This window comes from Physeter macrocephalus, chromosome 21, assembly GCF_002837175.3.
Source record: "Physeter macrocephalus isolate SW-GA chromosome 21, ASM283717v5, whole genome shotgun sequence".
Taxonomy (NCBI): domain Eukaryota; kingdom Metazoa; phylum Chordata; class Mammalia; order Artiodactyla; family Physeteridae; genus Physeter; species Physeter macrocephalus.
The window spans coordinates 61616075-61638335 of NC_041234.1; the positions used below are offsets into that span (position 1 = coordinate 61616075).

The window sequence follows — 22261 nt, forward strand, 5'->3', positions numbered from 1 at the left end:
AGACTATTAACAGGTTTCTCAGCAGAAATTCTATCAGGCAAAGTTATCATTCAGATATGCAAGGCAAATAAAGGATTTTACAGACAAACAAAAGCTGAGGGAGTTCATCAAAACTAGACCTACTTCACAGTAAATCTTGAAAGGAGCTCTTTTACCTGAATCAAAAGGCAAAAGTACACAAAACTTTGAGTAAGATTACAAATAGACAGAAATAGATAGAAAGGATCAGAAAATTACAATTCTATATCAGAATAGGTTTTAAACAATTATAGAATAAAGGTTAAAGAGAAAAAAAAGCATAGAAATAACTATAGCTACTTCAATTTGGTAAGAAACTCACAACCAAAGAAGAAAGGACCGAGCTCATATAGGAAATTAAGATAAGTCCTTTTCCTATCAACAGGAAAAGGACTATTTTATTTATGAGGCATTTTATACAAACCTCATGGGGACCACATAACAAATCTAAAGCAGAGACAAAAAAACATAAAAAAAGAGGAAACTGAGAAAAACATCATAGAAAACCACCAAACTAAAATGGCAGAAAGAAATGCAAGTAAAAAGGAATAATGAAGATATAGAGCAACCAGAAAACAAAAGATAAATGGCAGAACTAAGTCCTCATTTATCACCCTCAAAGTAAATGGATTGAATTCACCAATTAAAAAACAGAGTGGCTGGATGGATTAAAAAAACAAGACCCAACTAGATGCTACCTCCAAGAAACTCATCTCAGCTCTAAAGACAAAACACTGGCTTAAAGTGATGGATTAGAAAATAATACTCCAAGAAAATGACAGCGAAAATAAAGTCGGTATAGCCATACTCATATCAGACGAAATAGATTTCAAACCAAAAAGGTAACAAGAGACAAAGATGGACATTATATAATGATAAAGGGGACAATTCATCGAGAAGACATAACAGTTATTAATGCATACGCACATAACATAGGAGCACAAACATACATAAAGCAATTAATAACAGACCTAAAGAGGGAAATCGATTCTCAGGGTGGGGACTGAGCTGGGAGACATGCACCAGTGCGTGCGTGCTCCTGTGCCTCAGGTGGGCCAGTGAAGCCGGCGGCCTGGCACGTGATTCCAGATCTGTGTGGTAGCTTGGTGGCTCCGTCTGTCTGTCCGTCTGTGGGTGCCATCATGGTGGACACAGCCAGTCAGGTGCTCCTGGGCTCCGGTCTCACCATCCTGTCCCAGCCGCTCATGTACATGAAGGTGCTCATCCAGGTGGGATATGAGCCTCTTCCTCCAACAATAGGATGAAATATTTTTGGACAGCAAGTTTGTCAGCTTCCAGGTCTCTTTTGTTATGCTCAGCACATTGCGAGCATCGATGGGAAGTGTGGGTTGTTCAAAGGCTTAACTCCAAGACTGTGTTCAGGGGTCATTGGAACTGTGGTCCATGGTAAAGTTTTACAGCATTGCCAGGACTATGACAAGGCTGAGGAGTCAGGATCTGGAAATGTACAGAAAGAAGATTCATCTTCCTTTGACCGTGTTATCAAGGAGACAACTCGAGAGATGATGACTCGATTCTGCTGCTACTCTCATCACACATCTCTTCCATGTGATCACTCTGAGATCTATGGTACACTTCATTGGCAGAGAATCCAAGTACTGTGGACTTTGTGACTCCATAGCAACTATCTAACGGAAGAAGGCAGCCTAGGATTTTTTGTGTGTCTTATTCCTCGCCTCCTAGGTGACATCATTTCTTTGTGGCTCTGTAACTCACTAGCCTACCTCGTCAATACTTATGCACTGGACAGTGGGGTTTCCACCATGAATGAAAGGAAGAGTTACTCCCAAGCTGTCACAGGATTTTTTGCCAGTATGTTGACGTCTCCCTTTGTGCTTGTCTCTAATCTTATGGCTGTCAACAACTGTGGGCTTGCTGGTGGATGCCCTCCCTACTCCCCAGTATATTCTTCTTGGATAGAATGCTGGTGCATGCTACAAAAAGAGGGAAATATGAGCCGAGGAAATAACTTGTTTTTCCGGAAGGTCCCCTTTGGGAAGACTTATTGTTGTGACCTGAGAATGTTAATTTGAAAATGTGGGGCAGGGACAGTGACATTTCTATAGACACAGATACACAGAATTATGGGAGAGAATGTTGATTTCTATACAGTGTGGCATGCTTTTTTAATAATCATTTAATCTTGGGGAAAAAAAAGGGGGAAATCGAAAGCAACACAATAATAGTAGGAGACTTTAACACCCCAATGACATCAAAGGATAGATCATATAGATAGAAAGTCAACAAGGAAACAGCAGCTTTCAATGTAACATTAAGCTAGATGGACTTTGATAGGTTTATACAAAATATTCCACCCAAATGCAGCAGAATACACATTCTTCTCAAGTGCACATGGAACGTTCTCAAGGATAGACCATCTGTTGGGACACAAAACAAGTCTAGAATTTAAGAAGACTGAAATCATATCAAGTAACTCTTCTGATCACAATCGTATGAAACTAGAAATGAACTACAAGAAGAAAGGTAGAAAAAAATCACAAATATGTGGAAACTAAACAACATGCTCCTGAACAACGATTGGGTCAATGGAGAAATCAAGAGATAAATTTAAAAATACCTGAAGACAAATAAAAATGAAGTATAACATACCAAAATCTATGAATTGCAGCAAAAGTGATACTAAGAGGGAAGTTTATAGAAATAAAGGTCTACCTCAAGAAACAAGAAAAATCTCAAGTAAACAACATAGCCTTACACCTAACAGAACTAGTAAAAGAAGAATAAATGAGGTCCAAAGTCAGTAAAAGGAAGGAAATTATAATAAAGAACAGAGCAGAAGTAAGTGAAATAGAGACCTAAAAGCAACAGAAAAGATCAATGAAAGTAAGAGCTGCTTCTTTAAAAAGATAAACAAAATTGTCAAACTTTTAGCTAGTGGTGGGGGGAGAGAAGATGGCAGAAGAGTAAGACACGGAGATCACCTTACTCCCCACAGATACATCAGAAATACATCTAAACGTGGAACTGTTCCTATAGAACACCCACTGAATGCTGGCAGAAGACCTCAGACCTCCCAAAAGGCAAGAAACTCCCAACGTACCTGGGTAGGGAAAAAGAAAAAAGAATAAAAAGAGCCAAAAGAATAGGGATGGGACCCGCACCAGTGGGAGGGAGCTGTGAAGGATGAAATGTTTCCACACACTAGAAGACCCTTCACAGGCGGAGAATGCAGGTGGCAGAGGGGGAAGGTTTAGAGCCACGGAGGAAAGCACAGTAACAGGGTACAGAGGGCAAAGCAGAGAGATTCCCGCACAGAGGATCGGTGCCGACCAGCACTCACCACCCCGAGAGGCTTGTCTGCTCAGCCGCCGGGAAAAGCGGGGGCTGGGAGCTGAGGCTTGGGCTTCGGTTGGAAGCTGGGAGAGGACTGGGTTTGGCTGCATGAACACAGCCTGAAGGAGTTAGTGCACCACGGTTAGCTGGGAGGGAGTCTAGGAGGAGTCTGGAGCTGCCGAAGAGACAAGAGACTTTTTCTGCCCTCTTTGCTTCCTGGTTCGTGAGGAGAGGGGATCAAACGCGCTGCTTAAAGGAACTGCAAAAATGGGTGCGAAACACGGCTATCAGCACAGACAACAGAGACGAGCATGAGACGCTAAGCATGATGCTGCTGTCACCAAGAAGCCTGTGTGAGAGCACAGGTCACTTTCCACACCTCCCCTCCCGGGAGCCTGTGCTGCTCGTCACTGCCAGGGTCCCGTGATCCAGGGACAAAATCCCCGGGAGAATGCACAGTGTGCCTCAGGCTGGTGCAACGTCACACTGGCCTCTGCTGCTGCAGGCTCACCCTGCATCCGTACCCGTCCCTCCCCTCAGCCGGAGTGAACCAGAGCCCCCAAATCAGTGGCTCCTTTAACCCCATCCTGTCTGAGCGAAGAGCAGACGCCTTCGGGCGACCTACGCAAAGAGGCGGGGCCAAGTCCAAAGCTGAAGCCCTGGAGCTGTGCAAACAAAGAGGTGAGGGGGAGGTCTCTCCCAGCAGCCTCAGAAGCAGCTGATTAAAGCTCCACAATCAACTGGAAGTGCCCTGCATCTGTGGAATACCTGAATAGACAGCGAATCATCCCAAGTTGAGGAGTTGGACTTTGGGAGCAAGATATATAATTTTTTCCCCTTTTTTCTCTTTTTGTGAGTGTGTATTTGTGTGCTTTTGTGTGAGATTTTGTCTGTATAGCTTTGCTTTCACCATTTGTTCTAGGGTTCTGACCCTCTGTTTTTTTTTTTTTACTTCTTAAAATTTTTCTTCTTAATAATTACTTTTTATTTTAATAACTTTATTTTATCCTACTTTATTTTATCTTCTTTCTTCCTTCATTACTTCCTTCCTTCCTTTCTTCCTTCCTTTCTTTCTTCCTTCCTTCCTTCCCTCTTTCCTTCCTTCCCTTCTTTCTTTCCTTTCTATTTTTTCTCCCTTTTATTCTGAGCCGTGTGGATTAAAGGCTCTTGGTGTTCCAAACAGGCGTCAGGGCTGTGTCTCTGAGGTAGGAGAACCAACTTCAGGACACTGGGCCACAAGACACCTCCCAGCTCCATGTAATATTAAACGGCAAAAATCTTTCAGAGATCTCCATCTCAACATCAAGATCCAGCTTCACTCAACGACCAGCAAGCTACAGTGCTGGAAACACTATACCCAACAACTAGCAAGAGAGGAACACAGCCCCATCCATTAGCAGAGTTTGTGCCTAAAATAATAATAAGGCTACAGACACCGCAAAACACACCACCAAACGTGGACCTGCCCACCAGAAAGAAAGGATCCAGCCTCATCCACCAGAACACAGGCACTAGTCCCCTTAACCAGGAAACCTACTCAACCCACTGAACCAACCATAGCCACTGGGGACAGACACCAAAAACAACGGGAACTACAAATCTGCAGCTGGCAGAAAGCAGACGCCGAACACAGGGACATAAGCAAAATGAAAAGACAAAAAAACACACAGCAGATGAAGGAGCAAGGTAAAAACCCACCAGACCTAACAAATGAAGAGGAAATAGGCAGTCTACCTGAAAAAGAATTCAGAATAATGATAGTAAAGATGATCCAAAATCTTGGAAATAGAATAGAGAAAATGCAAGAAACATTTAACAAGGAGCTAGAAGAAATAAAGAGGAAGCAAGCAACGATGAACAACACAATAAATGAAATTAAACATACCCTAGATGGGAACAATAGCAGAATAACTGAGGTAGAAGAATGGATAAGTGACCTGGAGGATAAAATGGTGGAAATAACTACTGCAGAGCAGAATAAATAAAAAAGAATGAAAAGAACTGAGGACAGTCTCAGAGACAACTGGGACAACATTAAATGCACCAACATTCAAGTTATAGGGGTCCAAGAAGAAGAAGAGAAAAAGAAAGGGACTGAGAAAATATTTGAAGAGATTATAGTTGAAAACTTCCATAATATGGGAAAGAAAATAGTTAATCAAGTCCAGGAAGCACAGAGAGTCCCATACAGGATAAATCCAAGGAGAAACATGGCAAGACACATATTAATCAAATTATGAAAAATTAAATACAAAGAAAACATATTAAAAGCAGCAAGGGAAAAACAACAAATAACACACAAAGGAATCCCCATAAGATTAACAGTGATCTTTCAGCAGAAACTGCAAGCCAGAAGGGAGTGGCAGGACATATTTAAAGTGATGAAGGAGAAAAACCTACAAACAAGATTATTCTACCCAGCACGGATCTCATTCAGATTTGATGGAGAGATTAAAACCTTTACAGACAAGCAAAAGCTGAGAGAGTTCAGCACCACCAAACCAGCTTTACAAAAAATGCTGAAGAAACTTCTCTAGGTAAGAAACACAAGAGAAGGAAAACACCTACAAGAACCAACTCAAAACAATTAAGTAAATGGTAATAGGAACATACATATCGATAATTACCTTAAATGTAAATGGATTAAATGCTCCCACCAAAAGACACAACTGGCTGAATGGATACAAAAACAAGACCCATATATATGCTGTCTACAAGAGACCCACTTCAGACCTAGGGACACATACAGACTGAAAGTGAGGGGATGGAAAAAGATATTCCATGCAAATGGAAATCAGAAGAAAGCTGGAGTAGCAATTCTCATATCAGACAAAATAGACTTTAAAATAAAGACTATTACAAGAGACAAAGAAGGACACTACATAATGATCAAGGGATCGATCCATGAAGAAGATATAACAATAGTAAATATTTATGCACCCAACATAGGAGCACCTCAATACATAAGGCAAATACTAACAGCCATAAAAGGGGAAGTCGACAGTAACACAATCCTAGTCGGGGACTTTAACACCCCACTTTCACCAGTGGACAGTTTACCCAAAATGAAAATAAATAAGGAAACACAAGTTTTAAATGATACATTAAAAAAATTGGACTTAATTGATATTTATAGGACATTCCATCCAAAAACAACAGAATACACATTTTTCTCAAGTGCTCAATGAACATTCTCCAGGATAGATCATAACTTGGGTCACAAATTGAGCTTTGGTAAATTTATGAAAATTGAAATCGTATCAAGTATCTTTTCCGACCACAACGCTATGAGACTAGATATCAATTACAGGAAAAGATCTGTAAAAAATACAAACACATGGAGGTTAAACAATACACTACTTAATAACGAAGTGATCACTGAAGAAATCAAAGAGGAAATCAAAAAATACCTAGAAACAAATGACAATGGAGACATGACGACCCAAAACCTATGGTATGCAGCAAAAGCAGTTCTAAGAGGGAAGATTATAGCAATACAATGCTACCTTAAGAAACAGGAAACATCTCGAATAAACAACCTAACATTGCACCTAAAGCAATTAGAGAAAGAAGAACAAAAAAACCCAAAGTTAGCAGAAGGAAAGAAACAACCTAACATTGCACCTAAAGCAATTAGAGAAAGAAGAACAAAACCCCCCCAAATTTAGCAGAAGGAAAGAAATCATAAAGATCAGATCAGAAAATAAATGAAAAAAGAATGAAATGATAGCAAAGACCAATAAAATTAAAAGCTGGTTCTTTGAGAGGATAAACAAAAATTGATAAACCATTAGCCAGACTCATCACGAAAAAAAAGGGAGAAGACTCAAATCAATAGAATTAGAAATGAAAAAGGAGAAGTAACAACAGACACTGTAGAAATACAAAAGATTATGAGAGATTACTACAAGGAACTCTAGGCCAATAAAATGGACAACCTGGAAGAAATGGACAAATTCTTAGAAATGCACAAACTGCCGAGACTGAACCAGGAATTAAGAGAATATATGAAGAGACCAATCACAAGCACTGAAATAGAAACTGTGATTAAAAATCTTCCAACAAACAAAAGCCCAGGACCAGATGGCTTCACAGGCGAATTCTATCAAACATTTAGGGAAGAGCTAACACCTATCCTTCACAAACTCTTCCAAAAGATAGCAGAGGGAGGAACACTCCCAAACTCATTCTCTGACACAACAATCACCCTGATACCAAAACCAGACAAAAACATCACAAAGAAAGAAAACTACGGGCCAATATCACTGATGAACATAGATGCAAAAATCCTCAAAAAATTACTAGCAAACAGAATCTAATATCACATTAAAAGGATCATGCTCCATGATCCAGTGGGGTTTATTCCAAGAATGCAAGGATTCTTCAATATATGCAAATCAAAGAGGGAACTTTCCTCAACATAATAAAGGCCATATAAGAGAAACCCACAGCAAACATCATCCTCAATGGTGAAAAACTGCAACCATTTCCACTAAGATGAGGAACAAGACAAGGTTGCCCACTCTCACCACTCTTATTCAACATAGTTTTGTAAGTTCTAACCACAGCAATCAGAAAATAAAAAGAAATAAAAGAAATCCAAATCAGAAAAGAAGAAGTAAACTGTCACCGTTTGCAGATGACATGATACTCTACATACAGAAACCTAAAGATGCTACCAGAAAACTACTAGAGCTAATCAATGAATTTGGTAAAGTAGCAGGATACAAAATTAATGCACAGAAATCTCTGGCATTCTTATACACTAATGATGAAAAATCTGAGAGTGAAATTAAGAAAACACTCCCATTTACCATTGCAACAAAAAGAATAAAATATCTAGGAATAAACCTACCTAAGGAGACAAAAGACTTGTATGCAGAAAACTATAAGACACTGATGAAAGAAATTAAAGATGATACAAATAGATGGAGAGATATACCATGTTCTTGTATTGGAAGAATCAAAATTGTGAAAATGACACTACTACCCAAAGCAATGTACAAATTCAATGCAATCCCTACCAAACTACCACTGTCATTTTTTACAGAACTAGAACAAAAAATTTCACAATTTGTATGGAAACACAAAAGACACTGAATAGCGAAAGCAATCTTGAGAAAGATAAATGGAGCTGGAGGAATCAGGCTCCCTGACTTCAGACTCTACTACAAATGAAAAATCTGAGAGTGAAATTAAGAAAACACTCCCATTTACCATTGCAACAAAAAGAATAAAATATCTAGGAATAAACCTACCTAAGGAGACAAAAGGCTTGTATGCAGAAAACTATAAGACACTGATGAAAGAAATTAAAGATGATACACATAGGTGGAGAAATATACCATGTTCTTGGATTGGAAGAATCAACATTGTGAAAATGACTCTACTACTGAAAACAATCTACAGATTCAATGCAGTCCCTATCAAACTTCCACTGGCTTTTTTTTACAGAACTAGAACAAAAAATTTCACAGTTTGTATGGAAACACAAAAGACCCCGAATAGCAAAAGCAATATTGAGAACAAAAAATGGAGCTGGAGGAATCAGGCTCCCTGACTTCAGACTATACTACAAAGCTACAGTAATCAAGACAGTATGGTACTGGCACAAAAAAGACATATAGGTCAATGGAACAGGATAGAAAGCCCAGAGATAAACTCACACACATATGGTCACCTTATCTTTGATAAAGGAGGCAAGAATATACAGTGGAGAAAAGGCAGTCTCTTCAATAAATGGTGCTGGGAAAACTGGACAGATACATGTAAAAATTTGAAATTAGAACACTCCCTAACACCATACACAAAAATAAACTCACAATGGGTTAAAGACCTAAATATAAGCCAGACACTATCAAACTCTTAGAGGAAAACATAGGCAGAACACTCTATGACATAAATCACAGCAAGATCCTTTTTACGCACCTCCTAGAAAAATAGAAATAAAAACAAAAATAAACAAATGGGACCTAATGAAACTTAAAAGCTTTTGCAGAGCAAAGGATACCATGAGATATCATCTCACACCTGTCAGAATGGCAATCATCAAAAAATCTAGAAACAATAAATGCTGGAGAGGGTGTGGAGAAAAGGGAACACTCTTGCACTGTTGGTGGGAATGTAAATTGATACAGCCACTATGGAGACCAGTATGGAGGTTCCTTAAAAAACTAAAATAGAACTACCATACAACCCAGCAATCCCACTACTGGGCATATACCCTGAGAAAACCATAATTTAAAAAGAATCATGTACCAAAATATTTATTGCAGCTCTATTTACAATAGCCAGGACATGGAAGCAACCTAAGTGTCCATCAACAGATGAATGGATAAAGAAGATGTGGCACATATATACTATGGAATATTACTTAGCCATAAAAAGAAATGAAACTGAGTTATTTCTAGTGAGGTGGATGGACCTTGAGTCTGTCATACAGAGTGAAGTTAGTCAGAAGGAGAAAAATAAATACCCTATGCTAACACATATATATGGAATCTAAGAAAAAAAATGTCATGAAGAGACTAGGGGTAGGACGGGAATAAAACACAGACCTGCTAGAGCATGGCCTTGAGGATATGGGGAGGGGGAAGGGTAAGCTGTGATGAAGTGAGAGAGTGGCATGGACATATATACACCACCAAACGTAGGGTGGATAGCGAGTTGGAAGCAGCCGCATGGCACAGGGAAATCAGCTAGGTGATTTGTGACCACCTAGAGGGGTGGGATAGTGAGGGTGGGAGGGAGGGAGATGCAAGAGGGAAGAGATATGGGAACATATGTATATGTATAACTGATTCACTTTGTTGTAAAGCAGAAGCTAACACACCAGTTTAAAGCAATTATACTCCAATAAATATGTTAAAAAAAACTTTTAGCTAGACTCAGAAAGAAAAGAGAGAAGTTGCTCATAGAAACAAAAGAGGAGAAATAACAATAGGTACCATGGGAACACAAAGGATTATAAGAGAATATTATGAACAGCTATATGCCAACAAATTTGACAACCTAGAAAAACTGGAAAATTTTAGAATCATACAACCTTGCAAGACTGAATTATGAAGAAATAGAAAATCTGAATAGAACAATCGCTAGCAAAGAGATTAGGATGGTTCAATATTCACAAATTAATCAATGTGATACACCACATTAACAAAATGAAAGATTAAAATCATATGATCATCTCAATAGACAAAGAAAAAACATTTTACCAGATTCAATACTCATTTATGATTAAAAAAATCCTCTCGGGCTTCCCTGGTGGCGTAGTGGTTGAGAGTCCGCCTGCCGATGCAGGGGACGTGGGTTCATGCCCCGGTCCGGGAGGATCCCACATGCCGCGGAGCGGCTGGGCCCATGAGCCATGGCCGCTGGGCCTGTGCGTCTGGAGCCTGTGCCCCGCAAAGGGAGAGGCCACAACAGTGAGAGGCCTGCGTGTCGCAAAAAAAAAAAAAAAAAAAAATCCTCTCAACAAAATGACCCACATGCCGCGGAGCGGCTGGGCCCGTGAGCCATGGCCGCTGAGCCTGTGCGTCCGGAGCCTGTGCCCCGCAAAGGGAGAGGCCACAACAGTGAGAGGCCTGCGTGTCGCAAAAAAAAAAAAAAAAAAAAATCCTCTCAACAAAATGAATATAGAAGGAACATGCCTCAACATAATAAGGGTTATATATGCCAAACCCACAGCTAACATATAAAATGGTGAAAAATTGAAAGCTATCCATCTAAGATCAGGAACAAAACAAGGATGACCACTCTTATTCAACATAGGATTGGAAGTCTTAGCCAAAACAATTGGGCAAGCAAAAGTAATAAAAGGAATCCAAATTGGAAAGAAAGAAGTAAAGCTGTCACTATTTGCAGATGACATGATTTTGTATAGGAAAAACTTTAAAGACTTCATCCAAAAACTATTAGAAAAAATTAAAAATACAGTACAGCTTTAGGGTAAAATATCAATATACAAAAATCTATTGCATTTCTATACACTAAAAACAAACAAGGAGAAAGAGAAATTAAGAAACAATCCATTTTTAATCACAACAAAAAGAAAATAATACTTGGAAATAAATTTAACCAAGGAGGTGAAAGACCTGTGCTCTGAAAACTCTATGACACTGATGAGAGAAATTGAAGAATGCACAAAGAAATGGAAAGATATTCTGTGCTCATTGATTGGAATAATTAACATTGTTAAAATGTCCATATTACCTAAATGAATCTACAGATTCAATGCAGTCAATCCCTATCAAAATCCCAATGACATTTTTCAGAGAAATAGAACAGAGGATCCTAAAATTTATATTGAACCACAAAAGACCCTGAATAGATAAAGCAATTCTGAGAAAAAGAGCAAAGCTTGAGGTATCATGCTCCCTGATTTCAAATTATATTACAAACTTATAGTAATCAAAAAAGTATGGTATTGGCAGAAAAACAAACACAAAGATCAGCGGAATAGAATAGAGAGCCCAGAAATAAAACCACACATATATGAACAATTAATTTGTGACAAAGGAGCAATGAACATACAATGGAGAAAGGATAGTCTTTTCAATAAGTGATGTTGGGACAACTGGACAGCCACATGCAAAATGGCTGAAACTAGAGCACTATCTCACACCATATACAAAAATCAACCCAAAATAGATAAATACTTGAATGTAAGACCTGAAACCATAAAACTCCTAGAAGAAAACATTGGCAGTATTCTCTTTGACATTGGTCTTGGCAGTATCTTCCTGGACTGTCTCTTCAAGCAAGAGAAATAAGAGCAAAAATAAACAAGAGGGACTACATCAAACTAAAAAGCTTCTGCACAGTAACGGAAACCAACCACAAAATGAAAAGACAACCTACCCTGTGGGAGAAGATATTTGCAAATTATATGTCCAATATTGGTTAATATCCAAAGTACACAAAGAACTCATACAACTCAACATCAAAGAAGTGAACAACTTGATTTAAAAATGGGCAGAGGAACTGAATAGATATTTTTTTCCAAAGAAGATGTACAGATGGCCAACAGACACATGAAAAGATGTTCATCTTCACTATTCATGAAGGAAATGCAATTCAAAACCATAATGAGATATCATTTCACACACGTTAGAATGGCTATTCTCAAAAAGACAATAAATAACAAATTTTGGAGAGGAAGTGGAGAAAAGGGAACCATAGTGCACTGTTGGTGAAACTGTAAATTGGTGCAGCCATTATGGAAAACAGTATGGAGATTCCTCAAAAAATTTAGAATAGAATTATGACATGATCCATCAATTCCACTTCTGGGTATTTATGCAAAGAAAATGAAAACACTAACTCAAAAGGTATGTGCACCCCTATGTTCATTGCATCATTATTTACAATAGCCATAATAATTATGTGAGATGATGACTGTGTTAATTAACTTCATTGTGGGAATCCTTTTGCAATTTATACATATATCATCACATTGTACACTTTAAATATACTATAAATTTATTTTGTAGTATAATAATAAATAAATATTATTTATTTATACCTCAGTAAAGCTGAAAAAATGTATACCAGGATGGGCCTTGTTGTTTTGAGTAGGAAGAATATATTATTGACTCTCTGTGAATTGCTTTGTATCTCAGCTATTTTTTTTGATTAGTGACATTGTGCTTGAATAGAAGGATAAGTTTATTATCACATTCAACATCCCATTGATCAGTAAGATCAATCTCATCTCCCTCAGCGTTGTCTGCTCCCAAAGTTGCTTTCAGTCAAAGAGTATGATTTTTCCATAGAGGATAACTATGAAAGGTATCAAAATAGCTGTGCTCCTGTGCTAGAACTTTCAAATAAGTCCACATGGCCCATATGGAGAGGCTGGTATTTATCCATCTTTATCTCAATAGAAAGGCACTTAGGGAATGTGCAATCAATGAGAGGTCAAAATAAAACACAAGGGAGGACAAAAAGTATGGTGCAAGGTGAATGAATTATCAGGGTGTCCTACAAAGGTCACCAAACCCATCATGTATTGTATGAAAAATGGAATGTTTTCAGTGATCTGGGGCGATATTGGAGGTCAACAGAGAGTATTTCCCTCTATTCTTAGCTGTGCTACACCCAGCCTCTCAGATGCTACCCAATGCTATTTTCCAGGATACGAAGTCCTTTGTTTGGAAAAATTCTGGAATTATAGAACTAACAAGAAAGTGTTATTACAACAGTACCAGAGGGAAAAAAGGGAACCATTGGCTTTTATGTTTTAATAAAGACTTTTGAAACTCAGGGCAGGTACAAATAGTTTGAAATAAAAAGGTTTGAGGTTTTATAAGCCTAGAACTAAGGGCATAGGATTTTATGTCATACACAATAATTTCAGAAGACTGTATGATAAGTTAGAGCCATTTTGTCCTATTTTAGAAGAGTTAAGGAGTCCTTTGACTGGCAGAAGAGGCGATTCAGAGAGGGGAAGAAGGGAGTTAGAAACTGGTAGGTCTCTGAGAAGAAGGCCTCTGTCCTGAACCCTGGTCCCAGTCCCAAGGAAGAGGGATAATAAGATGTCCACATAGGTTTGGGTGATTTAAGCCCCATGCCATTTTCAAGGGAGAATTCCCTCAGGCATGACATGGGAGGCATAGAGCAGAACTAACTACATAGCCCATCTTGGCACAGATGAGACAATGGACTGGCAAAGTTATACTGCACCTAACACAATACAGAAGCAGTAGAGTGGAAATGGCCTGTGATGTATTTTGTCAGAGAGGCGTGTAGAGAGTCTCACAGCCTGACCTGTACCCTACTGTGACACAGAAGCAGAAAGCAAATCCTGGCACATTCCAGAGGGCTACAGAAGTTATCTGAAGGAAAGCCAGACCTAAAGAGATGTTGTCATGAGAAGCAAGGGAAAGAGCATCATGACCGGTGAGGACTGACAACTAAGGATAAGAAAAAATAATATACGTCTCAGTGGATGGAGTGTAGATAGGTGATAATAATCCAAGCCATATTTCCTCCCACTCTGCCTCGGTCTGCCAAGATTTAGAAATGATTTTGGGTAAAGGGGTGGAAAAACGATGCCTGTATTGATACGTAACTTGTTGATTTTACTCAGTCCAGGTTTGCAAGGCCAGAAACTCAGTAGTGATTCTGTCTTGAAGATAACTAGGATCTTAGGGAATAGCTGATATTCCCCAAATTCACAAAAATACCCAAAATCTGAGATATAAAACAGAATACCAATTTAAGAATTTACTTTTAAAATATAACTGTTTCATGGGCTGGAATACTCAGATTCAGTCAGTGCATTCTCTTCTCTATTGGAAAGTTTACATGGGATGGTAATCAGATTATAATCAGACAGTGATTAAATAAACCTGGGGAGTGAGCTGGATGGTTTTCATGGCTACTGTCATCCAGTTGGGAGAGTAATGCACCCATCGTCAAAGGAGGAGTCAACCTGTTGAGCAAACATTGATGTCAGTTTGCCAGGACGTTTTCTCCCTCATTGTGTCTCTATAATAATCTTTCCCAATAATGCTATTTCAAAATTGACCACTCCCCTTCTATCATCAGAATCTTTAGGCTAGTCAATACCATTGATTAGGCTGCAATCTAGTACTCACTTCTGCCTTTTGGCCTGAAAGACACTCCTTCTTTTGTGATTTTTGCGTATAACTGAGCTCATCCATTGTGTGTTGCCTTTATTAGTGTAATTTACAATTGTGAAGGGGACTCACTGATACTTATAAGACCACTTGCATTGTAGTATGTATGGTAGTTTATACCTAAGAATATATACATTTAAAATATTTAACATATATTTCAACATATGTGTAGACCTTAACATACTACACAGCTTTTGATTCAGGAGTCTTTCTCTATTTATATAAAGGTAATAACAGGATAGATAGAAAGATGTACTTAAGAAGATGTTCAGGGGCTTCCCTGGTGGCGCAGCGGTTGCGTGTCCGCCTGCCGATGCAAGGGAACTGGGTTCGCGCCCCGGTCTGGGAGGATCCCACATGCCGCGGAGCGGCTGGGCCCGTGAGCCATGGCCGCTGAGCCTGCGCGTCCGGAGCCTGTCCTCTGCAACTGCTCAGCACAGAGTTGTCTTTGTTAATGAAAATATACTAAATGTACAACAATGAGAAAGTTAAATGAATTATGGTACTTTCATATAATGGAATACTATATACCTTAAAAGTAATAATGTAATCCTATATTTATTGACATGAGAATATGTTCAAAATTTTGCATTAAGTGAAAAATTCAAGTTTAAATCAGAATATGAAGTTGGATCCTACTTTTATTAAAAGGTTTAAATATGAGTTGAAAAAACCCAGAAGGCTATGCATCAGAATGTAAATAGTGGTTATCTCTGGGTTTTAGGATCATGTGTCTTTCTTATTTTTTGTCTTTCTGCTTTCTTGAAATTTATAGCTTTCAATAGTCAAAATTCAGTTCTTATGATACAATAAAAAATTTTAGAATACTCAGATGCATTAAAATTTATATCAATAAACAAAAACACTTTTAAAATTATTTTCACACAATAGAGTCTTCAATTGCATGGCACCACAAACCTTCAACCTTCATATTTCTTCCATTAATATCTCTAAACCTTCTCCTGAACATGCTTTCTCCATCAATTACATGAGCTAAGCAAGCTGAAATCAAAATGGGGAAGTGGATTTAGTTTAACCCCTAGCAACATTTTTCCTATGCCCTTTTCCTTCCCTGCAAGATTCCGAGGTCTTCTACACTATTGTGTTGTATTTCTTCTGTAAAAGAGAAGTATGATGATCATGATAATGTTGATGAATGCAACAATAATTACAATAACAATCAAAGCAAAATTACAATTTTATCTAGTGCTGACAATGTATTAAGCAGTTTAGCTACATAGTTGATTTTGGACCCATACAATTCTTTCAGGTAAGTCTTATCATTGCTGTTTTATAGTTGAAAAAAACTAAGTTTCAAAACTTTACCCGAGGTACTACACAGATGGTAAGTAGCAGAAATATGATTCAAATCTAGTTTTGTGAGAAGCGAAATTCCATGATGTTAAAATTTTTTCTATATTGTCTTTATTGGACTATCATGATTCAATAAAAAGCAGACATCCTAAGGCCTTTGCAAGGAGATCACCCCTCCCCCAGATCACCTCACTACTTAGAGCTGCCTACATCTTTCTTTACTTCAATCACCATAGGAGGGCTAGGTTCCTAGGTTATCTCTCAACCATTTGCCTCTTGCCTCCATCCTGCTCTCTACATCTAGTTTGTACCAGTTTTATACCACTTCCCAAACTGAATCCATTCACCGTGTCTTCTGGCAACTCACAAGCTATCATTTAAATTTTAAAAATAAAAATATTTTTGCGCTCAAAATTTTACTTCTTGCTTTTTATTGTGGTAAAATATATGTAACATAAAAGATACCATTTTAATCATTTTAATGGTATAATTCAGTGGCATTAAGTGCATTCATACTGTTGTATAACCATTACTATTATCCATCTCCATAACTTTTTCATCTTCCCAACTAAAATTCTGTACCATTAAACAGTAAGTCCCCTTTCACCCTTCCCTAGCCCCTGGAAACCTGTAATCTACATTGTGTCTGTGTGAATTTTATTATTCTAAATACCCCATTATGACTGGACACATACAATATTTGACCATGTTTAGCTTATTTCACCTATAATGTTTTCAAGATTTATCCTTATTATAACAGCTATAGGAATTTCCTTCCATTTTATATATATACCACACTTTGTTTATCCATTCATCTGTGACATACATTTTGGCTATTGTGACTAATGCTGCTATGAACGATGGTATACAAATGTCTTCTCTTTTTTGTTTTCAAATCTTTTGACTATATACCTAGAAGTGGAACTGCTGGATCATATGCTAATCCTAAATTTCACTTTTTTAAGGAAACCCTGTACTGTTTTCAACAATGGCTGTACCATTTTTACATTCCCCTAACAATGCACAGTGTTCCAACTTCTACACATCCTTAAAAACACTTATTATCTTCTGGCTTTTGTTTTTGTAGTAGTCATCCTAATGGATGTGAAGTGGTATCTCAATACGATTTTGATTTGTATTTCCCTAATGATTAGTGATATTGAACATCTTTTCATGTGCTTACTGGCTATTTGTATATCTTCTTTAGAAAAATGTCTATTAAAGTATTCTATCCATTTTTATTTATTTATTCATTTATTTATTTATTTATTTATTTATTTATTTATTTTTGGTACGCGGGCCTCTCGCTGTTGTGACCTCTCCCATTGCGGAGCACAGGCTCTGGACGCGCAGGCTCAGCGGCCATGGCTCACGGGCCCAGCCGCTCCGCGGCATGTGGGATCTCCCCGGACCGGGGCACGAACCCGCGTCCCCTGCATCGGCAGGCGGGCTCTCAACCACTGCGCCACCTGGGAAGCCCCTATTCATTTATTTTTAACTTTTTATTTTATATTGGAGTATAGCCGATTAACAATGTTGTGATAGTTTCATGTGCACAACAAAGCGACTCAGCCATACAAATACATGTATCCATTTTAAAATAGGTTATTTGATTTTTGTTGTTGAGTTGTAGGCATTATTTATATATTTTGGATATTAATCCCTTATCAGATATAAGATTTGAAAATATTTTCTCCACTTCTGTGGGTTGCCCTTTCACTTTCTTGATAGTGTCCTTTGATGCACAAAAGTTTTAATTTTGATGAAGTCAATTTAATTTTTCTTTTGTTACCTGTGCTTTTTATATATTCAAGAAACCATTGCCAAATCCAATGTCATGAAGATTTTCCCCTATGCTTTCTTCTGAGTTTTATAGCAATAACGTTTAGGTATCCCATCGATTTTGAGTTAATTTTTATATATGTTATAAGGTGAGTGTCCAAACTCATTCTTTTGCATTCAGATATCAGTTTTCCCAGAACAATTTGCTGAAAACGTTATTCTTTCCTTTATTGAATGATATTGGCACTCTTGTTGAAAATTATTTAAATATATATGAAAAGGTTTAGTTTTTGATCTTTATTCTATTGCTTTTATCTATTTGTCTGTCATTATGCCAGTACCATACTATTTTGATTAATGTAATTTTGTAATAAGTTCTGAAATCAGGAAGTGTGAGTCTTCCAACTTTGTTCTTCTTTTCCAAGATGGTTTTGGCTTCAAAGGCAAGAGTCCCTTGAAATTTCATATGAATTTTAGGATGTATTTTCCTATTTTTGAAAAACAAAACTGTTGGGATTTTGATAGGGATTGCATTGAATCTCTGGATTGTTTTGGGTAGCATTGTCATCCTAACAATACTAAGTCTTCCAATCCATGAATACAAGATGTCTTTTCACTTATTTGTTTCTTCTTTATTTTCTTTTGGCAACATTTCATAGTTTTCAGTACACGTCTTTCACCTTATATTAATCAGGGTTTTCCAGAGAAACAGAACCAATTGGATGTAGATGGATAGATAGAGAGATGGATGGATGGATAGATAGATAGATAGATAGATAGATAGATAGATAGATAGATAGATTTAATATAAGAAATTGGCTCATGCAGTTATGGAAGCTAGAGAGTCCAAAATCTGTAACATGGGTTGGCAAGCTGGAAATCCAGGAGAACCAGTGGTGTAGTTCCAGTCCCAAGGCCAGCAGGTGAAAGATAGCCACTGATGCAGAAGTCTGAAGGCAGTCTAAGGGAAAATTATCTCATACTTAAGGAGGCTGTTTTGTTTTCTTTTTTTTTTTTTTAATTCAGACATTCAACTGATTGAATGCTGCCCACCCACGTTATGGATGGCAATCTGCTTACTCAAAGTTTACCAATTTTAATGTTAATCTCATCCAAAAAAACAACCTCCAAGTTGACACATAAAATTAACCATCATTCATTCCCTTGTTAAATATTATTCCTAAGTATTTCATTCTTTTATTGGTATTGTAAATGGAATTATTTTCTAATTTCATTTTTGGATTATTCATTGTTAGCTCATAGAAATGCAACTGATTTTTGTTTGCTGATTTTGTATCCTGAAACTTTGCTGAATTCATTTACTACCTCTAACAGTTTTGTGTGTGTGTGTGTGTAATCTCTAGAGTTTGCTATTTATAACATATCATCTATGAAAGGAGATTGTTTTACTTCTACCTTTCCAATTAATATGCTCTTTTCTTAATCTTGCCTAGTTGCTCTGGCTAGATCTTCCAATGCTACGTTGAATAGAAGTGGTGGAAGCATGCATCCTTGTCTTGTTTATGATCATGCGGGAAAAGCTTTAAGTCTTTTGCCACAAGTATAATGTTAGCTGTGAGTCTTTTATATATGACCTTTATTATATTGAGGAAGTTATATTATTCCAGTCCTAATTTGTTGAATGTTTTTATCATGAAAGGATGTAGAATTTCATCAAGTCCTTTTTTGCATCAATTGAGATAATCACGTGTTTTTTTCCCTTCATTCTGTTAATGTGTTGTATTACATTGATTTTCATATGATGAGTCATGCTAGCATTATGGGAATAAATCTCACTTGATAACCACATATAATCATATATATATATGTTGTATAACTTGATTTGCTAGTATTTTTGAGGAGTTTTACATTGATATTCATAAGGGATATTGTTCTATAGCTTTCTTTTCTTGTAGTGTCTTGGTCTGGCTTTCATAACAGGATAATACTGGTCTCATAGAATGAGTTGGGAAGTGTTCACACTTCTTCAATATTTTGAAAGAGTTTGAGAACGATTGGTGTTAATTCTTTACATTTTTGGTAGAGTTCACTTCTGAAGCCATCTGGTCCAGGGCTTTCCTTAGTTGGGAGGTTTGCTGATTTTAATCTCCTTACTATTTATAAGTCTATTCAGATTTTTGCTTATCATGATTCAGTTTTGGTAAGTTGTGTGTTTCTAGAATTTTGTCCATTTCATAAAGCTTATTCAATTCATTAGTGTACAATTGTTTTAGTACTCTCTTATAATCCTTTTTATTTCTGTAAAATTGATAGTTATATCCCCATTTTCATTTCTGATTTTAGTAATTTATTTCTCTCATTTTTTTCTTAATCAATCTAGCTAAAGGTTTGTCAATTTTGTTGATGTTTTTGAAGAAAAGTGTTCTATATATATCGATTAGGTCCAGTTGGTTTATGGTGTTCAAATCCTATACTTGCTTATTGATTTTTTGTTGTTGAATTTCTTTGATTTTTATATTCATATCTTTCATAAAATTTTGGAAGTTTTCAGCCATTATTCTTCAAGTGATCTCTCTTCCTATTTCTCTCTCTTCTCTTTTTGAAACCATAATGCATATGTTTGTCTGTTTAATGTTATCCCATTAGTCCCTTAGGCTCAGTTCACTTTCTTCATTATTTTCTGTTCTTCAGACTCTCAATTTTCAAATGTTATCTTTGACTTTACTTATTCTTTCTTTTGCCTCCTCAAGTGTGGTGCTGAACCCCTTTAAGTAAAATTTTCAACTCCGTTATTGTAGTTTTAATTCCAGAATTTCTGTTTGGTTCCTTTTTATAATTAATATCTCTTTAATATCCTAATTTTGTTCATGTATCATTTTCCTGATTTCCTTTATTTTTCTCTATGTTATCCTTTAGCTCTTTGAGCACATTTAAAACAGAATTTTAGTGTCTATATACTGCTTCTTCAGAGATGATTTCTGATATTTTATTTTCTTTTTTTGAATGGGCCATGTTTTCCTGTTTCTTTGTATGCCTTGTGATTTTTGTTGTTGTTGAAAATTGGACATTTGGAAAAAGTCACATCTCCTGTTCTTTACAGCCAGGTTCTCTGCCAAGGCAATCCTTCACTAATTAGCTGGGTGTGTTATAAACCTTGCAATCAGCTTGAGGTTAAAGCTTAAGTTCTTCTCAGTTCTTTTCTAAGTGTGCATCTGACCTGGGCTTGTGTGTGGCTTTTTTACTTCCCGCATGTACATGGCTGTTTTTCAGTGTCTTAATCTCCCAAAGAGTCTCACCCAAGCTTCTCCTCAGGGCTTTACTTGTTCCATTGTATGTCTCTATCCATATTCAATTACCTCAGTTGTCTGTGGGTCTGTAGTCCCCCTGTATCTATCCCAACAGTGCCTGCTGCTTCTCCAGCTTGAGATCCAAGTAAGATGAAATAGAGACCAATCCTTCATGCAGCCACAGGACTGGTTAGAGGTTTGTGTATAAGGTCTGAAATGCTCCCTTCAGACAAGAAATGGAATTTAGAACTGAGATGTCTCCTCCTCCAGACCAAGACTGTGCCATGCTGGGGGATGGGGAGGGACTGTGCAAAAATTCTACAAATTTTCCTACCATTTTGAGTGTGGCTTTTTCTTCAGTGGGTGTTCACTTGGTTGCTATTGCTCTTTGACTGTTTTCCAAGGCTTGTATAAGTTAATTTTAGCTAGTCTTTCTTTTTTTTTAATGTTCCCATGAGAGAAAAATGGCTTAGAGCTTCCAAGTCTGCCATTTTGCTGATGTTGCTCCTCCCAAAATATTTTTAATTTCCTTTTAAAAAAATTCCTTTCCCTTTCTTTTTCTAACTGAAACCTAGATGTCCAATGAGGATACTAATTTCCCTGCAGTTCTTTCAAGTGGTGAAAGTTTTCAGTTTCACATCCTATATAACCTAGAGACTGGAATTGAAATAGACATCTTCTTCGCTCCATGTTGTTACTTCAGAACAATTTCTCCTCTCTGTTCCTTCATATCCCAAGATCGTATGCCAACTGCCATGCCATTTGCTACACTTTTTTGTTATTTTTTTTTTTTTTTTTTTTTTTGTGGTATGCGGGCCTCTCACTGTCATGGCCTCTCCCGTTGGGGAGCACAGGCTCTGGATGCGCAGGCTCAGCGGCCATGGCTCACGGGCCCAGCTGCTCCGCGGCATGTGGGATCTTCCCGGACCGGGGCACGAACCC

At 37.5% G+C, this 22261-nt stretch overlaps 1 protein-coding gene across 1 annotated transcript; it reads left to right on the plus strand.

Annotated features, from left to right (window-relative positions):
• The first annotated feature begins 1160 nt into the window (after positions 1-1160).
• LOC102979016 (mitochondrial carrier homolog 2-like) lies at positions 1161-2182 on the plus strand. Its single transcript, XM_024129511.2, is given in 3 exon segments — positions 1161-1553; positions 1555-1666; positions 1669-2182. Coding segments are annotated over 3 exon segments (909 nt in total). The 3' UTR covers positions 2073-2182.
• Positions 2183-22261: the final 20079 nt, after the last annotated feature.